This window comes from Coloeus monedula (assembly GCF_965178545.1).
Source record: "Coloeus monedula genome assembly, chromosome: 19".
Taxonomy (NCBI): Eukaryota; Metazoa; Chordata; class Aves; order Passeriformes; family Corvidae; genus Coloeus; species Coloeus monedula.
In genome coordinates this window covers 166,054-180,184 of record NC_138799.1, presented here as the reverse complement: position 1 = coordinate 180,184, position 14,131 = coordinate 166,054, and the positions used below count along the sequence as shown (strand labels likewise).

The 14,131-nt window shown below is 41.3% G+C and overlaps 1 protein-coding gene across 2 annotated transcripts in view; it reads right to left on the bottom strand.

The window, feature by feature from the left end:
- The window catches only part of COX10 (cytochrome c oxidase assembly factor heme A:farnesyltransferase COX10), a 102,606-nt gene that overhangs the window by 26,718 nt on the left and 61,757 nt on the right, over positions 1-14,131 (bottom strand). For both annotated transcript variants that reach the window (XM_082294059.1, XM_082294060.1), the window contains exon 5: positions 7,575-7,645. In XM_082294059.1, the coding sequence (XP_082150185.1) occupies positions 7,575-7,645 (71 nt within the window). The remainder of the gene's footprint in view (positions 1-7,574; positions 7,646-14,131) is intronic.

Sequence of the window (14,131 nt, the reverse complement as noted above, 5' to 3'; positions counted from 1 at the left end):
TTATTATTGAGGTAGATTATCTGCAGTTACCATCTGGAGTTACGGGTTTTTTTAGTGGAAAAACAAAAAGAAAAACCCTTCATACACCATCAAAGTGCATGAATAGAACATAGCTATTGTCACACAGGCAGCAACAGGAGTCACCGTGTCTCCTTTCCAGCACGATTTATAATTTTGTATTCCTGGTGATTTTATGTTCCTAGCAAAAAGAACTAAATAAAACACATCAAAGCAGTTTTCCACGTATCTCAGCCTCAGGAATGCAGCTTTTCTAGTCATAGAGACCAGAGAACAAGCATCTGTGTTCACACAGCTAATTAAAGCACAAGAAAAACCTCTTTTATATCTGACTTGCGAAGCTGATAACATGTAAGTTATAACCTGTATGAGACATGACAAACTCTGTCCTTCACAGAGAGAAATGCACTTCTAACATGACTCACTGTAAACAGATCTCAAGGTATAGCAGCTTCTAATCAGAGGCAGCTCCATAATGGACTTGTTGAGCAGTGACATTTCCTACACCACTTGGCACAGGGTGAATGATGATGCTGTTGTGGTTAAACCAGATACGGTTCAATACTAATACAGGGAACTAAGTGTTGGGGTTTTGACTGCATTAAGCCAGAATTTACAAACATGAACCTGAAATGTTTGACAGAAATGGGAGGGAGAGCCATCAGGAGAACACTGCCTCTAAGCCAGGGAAAGGATCTTGGGCTTCGATCTTAAATATTGTTTGTAAAAACTCACTTTAACATCACCTTTGGAGAAAACAACTCGTCACTAGTCAATTAAAGAAGGAAAGAGGCAATGGCTGCAATCAGTGTCCAAGAGGCCCACTCATATTAGACGCAAAGATGGCAGGATTAGTGTACAATGGCTCGGTTCCCTCCAGCTCCCGCAGCTCTACCCCCCGGCGAGGAGCTGACATGAGAGGATAAGACAACTCCATTAGGAGCCCGTATCACTTCTCTGCAGCGTTCTCCCCAGGCAGATGGAGCAGCTATTTAGCAAAATGCACCGTGACTCCTGCTTTATACGTGAGCATCTGGGATGTTTCCTAATGGGAGGCAAGGCACAATGTACTCCGATTTATCAACTGTCCTGCAAGCAATTAAATATTTGGATAAATAATTTGGGGGTAAAGACCCATAGGTTGAGCTGAAAAGCCACAAGGCATGAGGGGCCAAGTGTTTCTGCAGGATTTATATTTACCAAACAGAGCTGCCTGCAAAGGAATGTCTGTGTTGAGCTGTGGCAGAATGAGGCCCGGGCAGGAGTGAGCTGAGAACCAGCGACTGCTTCATTTCAACTGAAACAAATTCAAATGTGGAGTTAATAAAACAACCCTCTTTATTGCCCTAAGAAACAAAATATATACGTAGTTAGAGCTATGTAATTTCCTCCTAACACACATTTTGATCTGAGGATAATGTGCAGTATCACCATTTTTCTGTGCATTCTACAAAAGGCCTCTAATACCTTAGAACCATTTAATCAACATCCCATGCAGGCAGTGAATAGATAATTGAAATATAAGTACTGTCATCCATATCCCCTTTGGGAAAGAGACACAGTAAGCATTATATCATTCCATTAGACCATCCTTTGATGTGGGTTTTATTCTCATTAAACTATGTTTTAGCCCCAAGGTTTCTCCCCCCCAACCTCTCTGTGACATGGCCATACCAGAAAAAAAAATTTTAAATACCCCCCTGTTCAAAAGGCAAGAACTACATTTTTACAAGCAATTGTACATGTCAAAAATCTAAAGCTGCCTTTTTAATTTCTTGTTTACCAAACACAGTCAATGACAGCTCCTGGAAAACACAGGGTGGGGAAAAAAAAAAAAAATGAAGGCAGGAGGGTGGTGGTGGGGAAGGAATGCATTTACTTGTTTTCAAATAATAAAGCCTGAATACAAGCAGGATAAGAAATTCTTGAAAAGGCTGCCATGATGGTGTCTGCTTTGAATTGTGCCCTGTTTAAACAAGAGGAAAGCCTCCCACTGAAAAAAGAAACATTTTTATCATTCAAAAAGATCTCAGGGCAGTCCCTGTAAAATGAGGTATTTTCTAAACAAAGTATCAGAATGTTCCCCTGGAGGGAATGAGCATCTGATCTCTTAAAAATGATTATTCTTAAAGAACTGTAGATTTATGGAGTTTTTGTTTTATTTGTTTTAACTTAAGTAGAATGTAACCTGTCTGAAATGGCCACCCAAAGGAGCAGAGCCACCAGCTAAGCAGGGGCTAAGCTCTAAATGGGACCCAAAGTTGTAGCAAGACCCGGGGGGAGGTTCTAAACCTCTGGCTTAACCAGGGCTAGCAAAACACTTAATGCAGGTCTCAGAGAAAGCCCAGGACACGGATTTTCCCTCACTTGTATCCGTGCAGCTCCACTAACATTACCAGGAATGTTCCTGATTTACATTAGTGGTAAGAAGCTAAGAATGAAGCTAATTACCCTGAGTTATCCACAGTGATCACAGGAGGAATTTTGTTTTAAAATGCACACATTTTTTCAGCGTGGACTAGTTTTGTTACACTTGTAATAGTAGGTCTGCTACAGGCAACAGAGTGGAAAAACTCAGTTTTACATAGAACTAGTCTTGAGTCACAATGTGGTTTTGAATAAATAAAGTTTCACATGTTGCAGTCTTCTATTAGTTCATGAACATCCAAACTTGCATATCTGCAACTATAACTACAACTCACAAATATAAGCCATTGGTGAGAAACAATACTAGCAAAGGAGCCCTTTTTTGTCTGATTCTTCAATAGTTTGGCTTGCAGTTTAAACTGAGTCAACACTCCACTCAGAAATACCAGTAAGCAGAAGTGTTACTGCCTCCATTAACTGCAGTAACCATCAACTGTGAACATGAAAAGTGGAAAGCTCACAGACAGAACACAGCTCCTTGGGCATTGCTAAGGGAAGAGGTTAATGGGCTTCTTGGAAAAAATATTCACTAAAAGACACAAAGATTTATTTCTGTTGAAGCATTCAAGGCATTAGCTGTGTTGTGCTGCTTCTGCCATTTTAATAGACTTAAACTTCTTAAATGTGTACAGAAAAGTAGCTTGAGTGCAAATAATCTACATAAGGAGACTATCAATAAATTTCACAGCATGTTAGTCTTATCCTAGAATCCCAGAATGGTTTGGCTTGGAAAGGACCATAAAGCTCAACTCTTCCCACCCTCCTGCCATGGGCAGGGACACCTTCCACTAACCCAGGTTGCTCCAAGCCCTATCCAACATGGTCTTAGACACTTCCAGGGATGGGGCAGTCACAGCTTCTCTGGGCAACCTGGGCCTGGGCCTCCCCACCCTCACAGGGAAGGATTTCTTCCTAAAATCTAAATCTACTCTTTCACAGTTTGAAGCCATTATACTGAAGGGTTTTGAGACAAGATCTGGAGCAACCAGGTCTGACCTCAGAGCTGACTCTGCTGTGAGCAGGAGATGGGTCTTAACTCTCCCAAGGCCTCTTTCAGCCTGGACCATCCTCCAAAACTGCCTGTACAATGCTTCGTGGTCCAGGTAAGCGAAGGAGAAGCCCCAACCCCACTTCCAGGCAGCCACTGCTGAGGCCAAAGCCAAAGGACTGGGTACAGAAAACAGCTCTTAAGTTGCAAATTACTGCAGGAGCAGAATTGAACAATGTCTACACGGCTGTGAATTGGTTATTCAGAACATACTGTTCAAGGTCTTTTTTTCTTTTAAGATGAAAAACTATTCTTGTACAACTATGAAGACTTTTATGACTGATTAGCACAGCAGATCCAGCAGTACCCTAAGTTCATAAAACAGCCACTTTTTAGAAGGAGTGTGTGCAGTTCTGGGCAAAGGGTGATAAAACCTGTCACTTTGCACAACATAACAGAGCAGGACACTTGTCACCCTTGAGTTTGATCTCCCTCAGCTACTGCAGCTCATACCAGAGATTTATTTAAATTAATCTGCAGGAAAATTAAATCCATTACCTTAAAAAGCAAGGGAATAAATCATACCCAACAGGAAATCAGGAAAAGCTGCTGCCACTTTAGATGAATCTAAGATTGTGTGAGCACATTAAATTTTTCCTCGTCAATGACACAAAACCAATTCATAGAAGTAAAACCAGCATCAGCTGTTATTATAATGCAGAACACAAATATGCTCAATGAGTTTAACACTGCAGCCCAAGTATAAAGAACTTCTCAAGCTGTTTGTATTTCCAAACAAGACTTCAGGGGTCAGAGGAGGGAGGAGGACATATGGGCAGGCAGGATGATGGATGGCGCTCAGTGGCATGCTGTGTTTGGGTCTACTCGGGTTGTTTTTGCAACAGGATGTCTCTGATTACTCTCTGAATAGAGAATAAGGATGGTTACGTCTCATTGCTCAAAGAGAACATTTTTTCAGAGCTTTACAAATTAAATAGAACATTGTAAAGCAAGAAGTCAGTGAACTATCAGGTGGTGTTTGTCACAAATCTCCCAAATCTCAGCGTCAGAAGAGTCTCTGGGGGCACCAGAGGAGGGTTTGGGGGCTGGCAAATAAGGTAAGTGTGCTCTTGTCCCTATGTTCAGCAGCCCCAGCTCTGCAGAATCCTTCTGTGTTGTTGCCTTTATGGATTGTCCAGCCCAAATATACAAAATATAAAGCAGGGGCACACTGCACCCCTAAGTAATTGTCCCAGTCATCAAGATGATGCAATACAGAGACTTCACAAAGGATGGAGGAAAATTACTTTTCCAAATCACATCCTTCCAGAGATCTTTGCAGAACTGGCTCTTGGCTCACAGAGAGTGATGGACAGGCCAAAGCTGCCCAACTGAGACACTTCTTGAATGCCACCAGTAAGAGAACAATACTGTCTCCAGCCAGACCTCCACGCCCCATAGCGCAGCCCTGGCCAAAGAGCCTTTCTTTGAAAGCTACTGAGATTCCTCATCAATGCCAAAGGAAACTGGAAGTCCTCAGCAACTCATAGAAAAGGGTGACATGTGAGGGTTTGGGAACCACATGAATGTGTACACAGGGAAATGAACCCCTGAGATGAACTTGCGGTGTTTTCTCAAAGTTTCAGGCAGAAAGAAAGGGGAGAAATGTTGAAGCAAGATCACTTAGAACGGACAGCTGGTCTTAACCCTAAACAAACTGGGGGCTGAAGCTGCAAATGGAGGCCACAAAGCAAAACACACGGGAATAGTTTCTCTACAAAAGCTTAACATTTCCTAATGAGCCAGCTCTGTGAATTACCTTACTTAAAACGGAGACACCAGCTCGTCTGGGGACTGCATGACTCAGTAACTCCAAGAACCTCTCACTGGGGTTACCAGTTTGATTCTGGTCTACATTCAAAGTTTGTAAGATTTCTGTTTGTGATGGCACAGCCTCTAGAAAAACTTTCACTGGCCTCAGTGCAGTTTTCAGTGGGCAGGAGTCACATCAAAGCCACCACCAAAAGCCCTTCCGAGAGGTGCAGAGCCAACCAGATGGAGAGTTAACAGCCTTCTCAAAAGGAATCTCAAGCTCAGGACAAAAACTGCTACCCATATTGTCCAGTTCTGTAACAACGACTATGCCAAATAAATAAAAAGCAAGGAAAGCAGGAAAAATAAGAGAATGTATTTACAAACTGCAAATGAAGATGGATTAGAAAATGATGCCTCATTTGCACTGGATAGCACAGATGTTGTAACACAGCAGAATTAAAAAAGCAGCAAATGTTTCATTAAATGAAGCAGTTGAAGAGAAGAAAATGTCACAACTCAAACGTCAGACAAATTTTGGGCAAGAACTCCCCAAACACTCTGGATTCTTTCCAAGACACCAGTCTCTTATGTACTATTTATCCATCCCTGTCTCATCCAGTTTTGACTTGTTTTAGCATAATCATTTACAGTTTTATTTAACCAGCCAGGACGGAAAGAGTTCAAGGAACACCAGGAAATATGTGGCAAAATACAACAAGGTTAGATCACTTGCACTGGATTATTCTCCCCTGGCACACTGCAGAAGAAATAACCCCAGTCAAGGTCTACGTGTTCCATGGTCTGCAGAGAGCGAGAGCAGCATTATTCAAGGGAAGTGACACTTTAAAGAACTTTAAATTAGCTGTTGACAGGCAGGTAGATAGATTGGTGAGTGATTGCTCAATGTCCCCAACATTACCATTTTGTGGTGAAAGCAAATATGAAAGGGGGGGAAGTAAGAAAATCCATTAAATACGGTTTTGCCAATCTGTGGTGCATTCAGATGACGGTGAAGTTCATTTAAGGACACAGGAAACATACAATAAATTGCTTTCTCTGAATCAAAAGTTGACAGAAAGTTTCCTAGTTATATCTTTGACTCCAGAAGCACTGCAAGCCATGCTAGCAGGCGATGACAAAACTGTATATAATAATAATAAAATAAAATAAAATAAAAATACGATTTTTTAAATCCCCCCATCATTTTTCTTCCTAATAAGCGTTCCTTCTCCCAGGGCCTAAGGACCACATGCAAGGGAGGCAGAAGTGCAGGTCCCCTAAATCACACAATTAAGCCTGACTTACTGTATATCCAACAGATGCCCTCACTGCAGTGGTCCCTAAAATATGTTTTTAAATAAAATTAACTCAACTTGGGAATCTGCAATTAGCACCACCTTTGAGAACAAATCAGAACAAGTTTATTGAAGTGCTCTAACTATTTACCACGAGTGAATTTACCCCCAAGGTTCACTTGACTATTTTGTCTCAATTTTCTTGTAATTTCATCTATCATGTTTTTTTCAGTCCTCCAAAGGTGAATGGATAAAACACAGAAATGAATAGGACCAACTGTTCACAGAAGCCTAAGGGAAAACATAATTTTGTTATAAATACTCTTTGGCACAAATCATGGAAATGCAATACTAAAATTGTTTGTTGAATCATTTATGAATTGGGCCTTCAGTTTCAGTTTGCAAATAAGTTAGAGGGTTTTTGTTGATGTTCTTTTTCACTTTGCTGTTTTAGCTGCCGAACAGCCTTTAAGAAACTGAACTGATACATAATCAAGAAAACAGAGGGAATGGAGGACTTTTTTTTTAAGGAATTTCCTATGCTAATACAGGACTTTTTTTATGGTGGGGGGAGGAATTTACTTATGGATGATGACAAATTTTTCAATTAATTTCCTAAGATGCCACAGTTGTGAGTTCTCACCCAGCTAAACATGTAGAAGCAAAAGAAGCAACACGCATTTTTGTATTTGTTCTTAAATGGGAAACTTTTAAGATTTATTATTACAAAACAAAGTTCAGTGGAACATAACTACATGTTGCCACACCATGCACGTAGTCATCACACATGAAGAAATGTGTGAGGGGAAATTCTATTGTATTGAAAAATTCAGTATTTTACAGCTGAGTACCCAAACTCCTCACACGAAAATTATAAACATGAAGAAATAGCAAGGAACAGAGAGGTACATTTCTTTCTCAAGTGTTTTGTCTCAAAAGTGCTATTTTTTGTCATCTGAAGAGGGAGAGAAACTTGGAAATAGATAAAAGGTCTATTCCTCCTTAGCCAGAGCAGGTGTGCATTGCCTTACCTGATCTGTCCTCGCACCAGTGGTCTGTTTTTAGTCCTGTTCATATTTGAATCAAACGGAACCTCAAAGAACTGCAATTTAAAAAAAGAAAGGAAGAATGAGAATTAAAGGATACCGGAAAACATGCCATGCATGGAATGTCCTGTCTGCCTTTGCAGGTGCTTTAATCTCTGTTTTTGAAGGTTCAGGGATACAACAAAAATGGTAAATGGGTTTTATGGAGCTTTGATAGTCTGCATTGATGCTTTTGGCAGGCCCTTAGAAAGAAAACCACCCAGAGGACAAAAATAGTTTCTACAAGACCCCAAAAGTTCATCATTTGAAGTACAGTTTGATTCCAAGTTCTTTTCTCAACAGGTCTGACACAGCTTTTAGACATGCACATTAATATTTACATACACATACATGGAAATCATGGAATCATTACGACTGGAAAAGATCTTCAGGATCATCCAGTCCAACCGGCACCACCACTGTGCTCACCATTAAACTACATTCTCAAGTGCCACTTGACAATGTCAGGTTTTCTGAACACTTCCAGGTATGGTGACCCCACCACCTTCCCTGGGTGGCCCCTTCCAATGCCCAACAAGCCTTTCAATGAAGAAATTTTCCCCAATGCCCAACCTAAACCTCCCCTGGCACAAGTTGAGGCTGTTTCGTCTCATCCTGTCCCTTGCTCCCTGGGAGCAGAGCCAGACCCCCACCTGGCTGCCCCCTCCTGTCAGGGACTTGTGGAGAGCCAGAAGGTCCCCTCCTGAGCCTTCTTTTCTCCAGGCTGAGCCCCCCCAGCTCCCTGACCCCAGTTTTATATTAATACAGACTGTCATTGCAAATGTTGCACTTCTAGTCTTTAAAAGACAAACACTACGGTTTTGTCAAAGATCATCTACCTTGCCAGAATCTATAACCCACCCCAAAATCAGTCAACTCTTGTAAAACGCTACTGGAACAGCTCTAAGCCTCCAGCTGGAGCAGGAGGGAGTGAACACACCATATGGTGTTATTTAATGTCACAACCCAATTTGACTTTAGACATGGCCTATGGGAAAATTCAGGCAGTACTATCTGCCCACTCGGAATTCCTTCAGGCTTCTGCAGGATCTGTTTTATAAGAATATTACTGGAAAAGCTGAATGTACTTTGCCATCCACGCAAATCTAAAGCCATTCAGTTTTATGTGTGCAAAACAATAATACAAGTAATAAGCAGAGATTTGCTTACAGAAAGAGTAGGATGTATTTACAGAATGAGTATTTTCAAGTGATGTTATGTCTGAGGTTTTGGGGTAGGATCCCAATTTTAGTGGATATGCAGGAAAAGTACCGTAACAAACCATAATTCCGAACAGTCACACTGACAGTAAGCTCAGTGCAGCCAAACTGCAGACAGATTTTAGGTGATCATATGATAAATGACTACATGATAAAATCTATTCGAGCAAGTTGATTTAACATTTTATGCTACAAAAGACTCAATTAACAAACATTTTCATTTTGACAGTGCCATGTTACTGGTCCTGCTATTTACTGAGCACTCCAATGGGAACGCCAGTGGACAGAGACCATGGAAGCAGTAGGAACCTGTCAGAGAGCTCCAGATGCACATCAAGGGAAAGCTGCTCCATTTCCAGGCACATGGAGTTTCAGGAACTACCTTTCCCATCTATTACCTTCACATAACGGCTATATAACAACTGGAAATCTCTGCCTTCCAACTTTATTATTGATATTCCTAAAGCAAACTCAGGCTGCTCAGCCAAGAGGTATGAGGGAGGGAGAGATGAGGAAGGCAGGCAGGAACAAAGGAAGAAAGGAAGGCAGGAAGGAAGAAAGGAAGGCTGCTCATACGTCTTCTGCTTTGCCTGAACTCTGTGGCACAGCACTGGGCAGCTCCTACAGTGATTTTTAGGCAGCTGACAGGGAATTTGTCATCCACTATTTGCTACAGCTGATGTGCAGTGCTCAGGGTCACTCCCAACAACCATCGGAGCTGGTGAAGATGTTGGTTTGGAAGAAAAGCACTGAGGGGTCTTTGCCACCCACGTCATGCTGGAAGGACAGGTCGGATCTTCTCAACTACACCACTAACCTGGAAGTTTTGGATGTTTCACAAAGAACCTCTATAGGATATAAACACAAGTTTCTTTGGAGCAGGAAAAGCGCCCCATTTGGATCTGAAACCAGTGATTGCCTCTGACAGCCCGGTGTTTCGCTAATGGTTTGTTTCACTGCTATATTTCAGAGATGATTACAGCAAATGAAGAAAAAAATGTCATTTGACATCAGACTGGTAGAGCAATACAAGGGAAAAACTCTATATGGCTAAAGTCTGTTCTCCAGAAAATATTTGGGCTACAATTACTTTTTTTCTTAAGTCACAAGTCTTACTTCTACTCACAAAGGTCTGACTGCTTTGAGTTACTTCCAGTTTAAACTTGTGCATGTGAGGAGATTTTGGCTTATTTGACAGCATTTAAGCTTATGCATAAAGGTATCTGTGTGCAATGGATAAAATCAAAATAAGGTTTAAGTTTTAAACTCAATGTGTCTCAGACATAAAATGGCTAAAATGAAGAACAGTTGGATAGCCAACACCTGAAAGAATTTAAACGTATGCAGTTGGGTTATCAATATAAGCTGATGATGCCATGCTTAGTGTATCCAATATTTCCATATATTTAATACCGTAATCAACCTCTGAACAGAATATAAATTTTGAACAAGAATCTCCTCTGCTGACTTAAGTAGTCAAAAAATGTCTGTGTCTATTGTATACAGACATGGCTGCTCCCGAAATTAAGATTACTGCATGACTTAAGACTGAATTTTTTCGCTTTTTTAAATCTGACAATTGGAATCATCTGTTACCCTCCAAGTGTATGTATACAGCATGGCGCTGTATTTCCAACTGAACTACAGTTTAAAAAAATCCTTTTACTTGCAATGCCCTAGATTCCTTCACTTGAGCTAGTTGCTATTACATGTCAGCAAGATGTCATTTATCAAACTTTTCCCATTTTGCTCCCAGATGTTCAGCAAAATTCTCCATTTGAAATTATTTTCCCCTGATATTCTAGAAAAAATTTAAGAAGACATGCATCTCAAATATCATTCCACAGGAATGAAAGAGTGAAGTCAAACATATTATCTCATGCCAGGCCAACAAAGTCCTGCCTATTTCAGCAAACAGTAAATTCAGTAAGATGAATCCTAGATAAATAAATATTTTAGAAGCACTCAAGAGGCTTTTTCCTCAGGAAGTCTGAATGCATCGGTTCAGTTGGACATGACATAATATTATGTGCCCTCAGTATCCGGGAAACTGATTCTGGGCCACCAAAAGGGCAGACTGAGGGTTAAATCTACAGCATCTAAAAGGCCCTGAGTGACAAACTTGGCAACAGCTCTCAAGAGCTTAACCTAAATTTTAATCAGTATGCATGAACATTTAAAACATGATGATGGAAAAAAAAATAAATCAGGCCAGCCAGTACTCTGTGGTTTATTTCTCTGGCAGGCTCATCATGCTTTTTGTGCAGATCTCATCTCATTAATATACAGTAATTATATCTTAAATATGTCACAATTCCTAGCATAGCTGTCACATTACTGCTCAGAGCTGTTTACGCCCATGGGCTTTCTGTCCTTCAGCTTCTTCACATTGGTTTCCACTTCGTTTATAAGTGAAATGTTAAAGAACATTTAATTTCAAGCTACCTCTTGGAACCAGCAGTGCCTGCAGAGGGCAGCTGAGCACTCAGACCTTCCAGAGGGCTCACAGACTAATAATTTGATTAAGACTACACCAAGATTTCCGTAACAACACCTTGCAGATGCAGATTACACTACGCCAGCACTTTGAGGATTAACGGTAGGGAAAGACAAGAGCGCGTCCAGTGCCTCTGCAGGCGACTTCCGCTCCTTCCACCAGTTCACAGAATCACCGAATCTCCTGAGTGGGACAGGACCCACAGCAATTATCAAGTCCAACTCCTGCCTCTGCACAGACACCCCACCAATCCCTCTCTGTGCATGAGAGCATTGTCCTAACACTCCTTGAGCTACGGCAGCCTTGGGGCTGTGACCATTCCCTGGGGAGCCTGGGCAGTGCCCCAACCACCCTCTGGGTGTTGAACACCAAGACCACCTATTAAGTTTCCCAAGACAGTGGCCTGACGATTTTCAGTTAATTAGGCCAGCGGAGCCCTGAGCACATAGTACATTTGCCATCCATGGTCATGCAGGAGAGATTGCATCTACTGAATTACAAACAGTCCAACACCTTTACTCCTGTTCACATGAAAACACTGACAGAGTGCACTAAGAGGAACAACGTGCCACAGAGTTTATCAAACAGATCTGCTACACTTCAGCTAATAAACATCTCTCATAGACCACTTTGGATTTCAAGTGTATCAAGCGCCAGCCTGGCCACTGGCCAGGCCCAGCTCTAATCAGTGACATGTGGTGGAAACAGCAGCGGCTGAAACAGGCAACCAGTGTGCCATGTATTGACAGAACATTTTACTCTAATGCTAAACACATATTTACAGCAGAACCGATAATCCCAGGAGCCTAAAGATGGAATGGAACCCTGCCATTAAAAGACAATTTAATTTAACATAACTCTGAGGTCCTCCCATTGCAAAACCACCCCTGAATCCAAGCAGGCTTCCATGTGCTCTCTTAAAAGCATCCTGTAAGGGCGGTTCAGGTAAATCTTCAGCACTAATGAGTGAAGCAGTCACCTCCTCCCACTGGGGTCCAAAATCCTCCCTGCTTTATACCGCATAGGGAGGTGGAGATGAGCTACAAAGGCTACAAAAGATGAGCCAAAGCCCCATCTCAGCTAAAATCTCTTGCTACAGACCCAAGCAAGTATTATTATGATATAAATAAAAACCACTACAGCTGGATGCCTCACTACAGCACTTCACTGAATATCTACAGCCAGAGGTAAGCTGGGCTGTATAGGGCAAGTCTTGAAAATACCGATCTTGTTGAATTAGGTGTTTCTGGAGTTTTCCCAATTCCCCTAAGGTACAGAAAGCTCTGATTCTCTTTGGTTTTCTTTGGTATTGCCCAAGAGCAAACAGTTAACCAGAAACACCACTGAAACACTTGCTGAAACTGAACACAAACTGAAAAGGTGCATGAACCAAGGAGGAGCAGGTGGACCAAAACCGTGTGGAAAGCACAGTGGCAGAGCAGACTGTGGATACCTGGGCAATAACCTGCGGTTTCCTGGGAAGGTGACATCCAGAAAGCCATTCCTCGCAGCTGGCCATGCAGCCTCCAAATTCATCAGGTTTCAGCGTTAGCCTTTCACATGAAGTCTCCTGGTTTTCCCATGAAGCCAAAGGAAAGTTGCTTTAAGCAACACTGGAAACCCACCAGACCACGAAGTGTCAAGTACCTTCCTCTGAGACTGTTCCCCCCTGTATTACCTAATTATTTCTACTCCTCATGTTTTCAGTGATTTATCTTACATTGTCATAAAGTAATATATAATCACATAAATGGAGAAGAAAAACAGAACATATAATACATGGTAAATAAGATCAAAGTCAAGATTACTATTATAGGTTTCCTTCTAGTTTCCTTTCAATCACTTTTATATGAAAACGACAAAGAATTATTAAAGCATATTACAAAGGTCTTTTTACTCAATTGTACACAGATGTGACTAAAAAAAAGTGGAGGGAAGGATTTTCAAAAACACTCGTGCTGATCTAACACGATTCTCACTGAAGTCAATGGCAGTTTGACTTCAATGAGAGCAGAGACAGACCAACACTGAGTGATTCTGAAAATCCCACACTAATTGTACAAACAAGGGAAGGCTTTGGAGACTGCTGGCTTGGAGATTGTATATTTGAGAATCATAAAGGGCACACAGCACCTGTTTGTCTTCAAGATATGAAAATAAAGCAAGGCAAATATTTTAGGGATTAGAAAAATAGCTTTTTCTCTTTTTTTTTTTTTTTTTTTTTTAAGGCAGTATCTGAAAACCCTCTGGCTCTGGAGTTCCCAGTCTTACTATAGATCTGCTTTAATATTTTCCATCTCAAAGAGGATTCTAATTAAAAACAAGACTGATGCAAGCCCGAACAACGTTACTTACAGATAGAGGAGGGCAGCTAAACCCCAGACTGTCATGTCCCACAAAAATGGAAAGGTCTGCCATGTAAAGGATCTGACACAGTTTATTATGTTTTTTTCCCCACAAAAGACACATTCCTCTTATTAGCCAGCATTTAAAAGCCCATTGCTCTGTATACGGAATAGAACAGGAGGGAATTTCTAGGAAATGTTGATACTTGTGACTTTAGAGATTTTCAGGATGGAGAAGGCAGATGCACTGGTTTGCACCCATTGGACCTGTTGGACTAACAACTCTTGTGCCAGCTCTGCTTTTAAGTGCTCAGGAGGTGATGATGTTTTTCTCTTGACCACTCACAAGTGTGGATTTCCACGGATTCCCAGAGACACTCACTGTCCCCAGAATGGGGCATTTTTTAGGCTTTACATGGCATTTAGTATTTCAGTATCCTT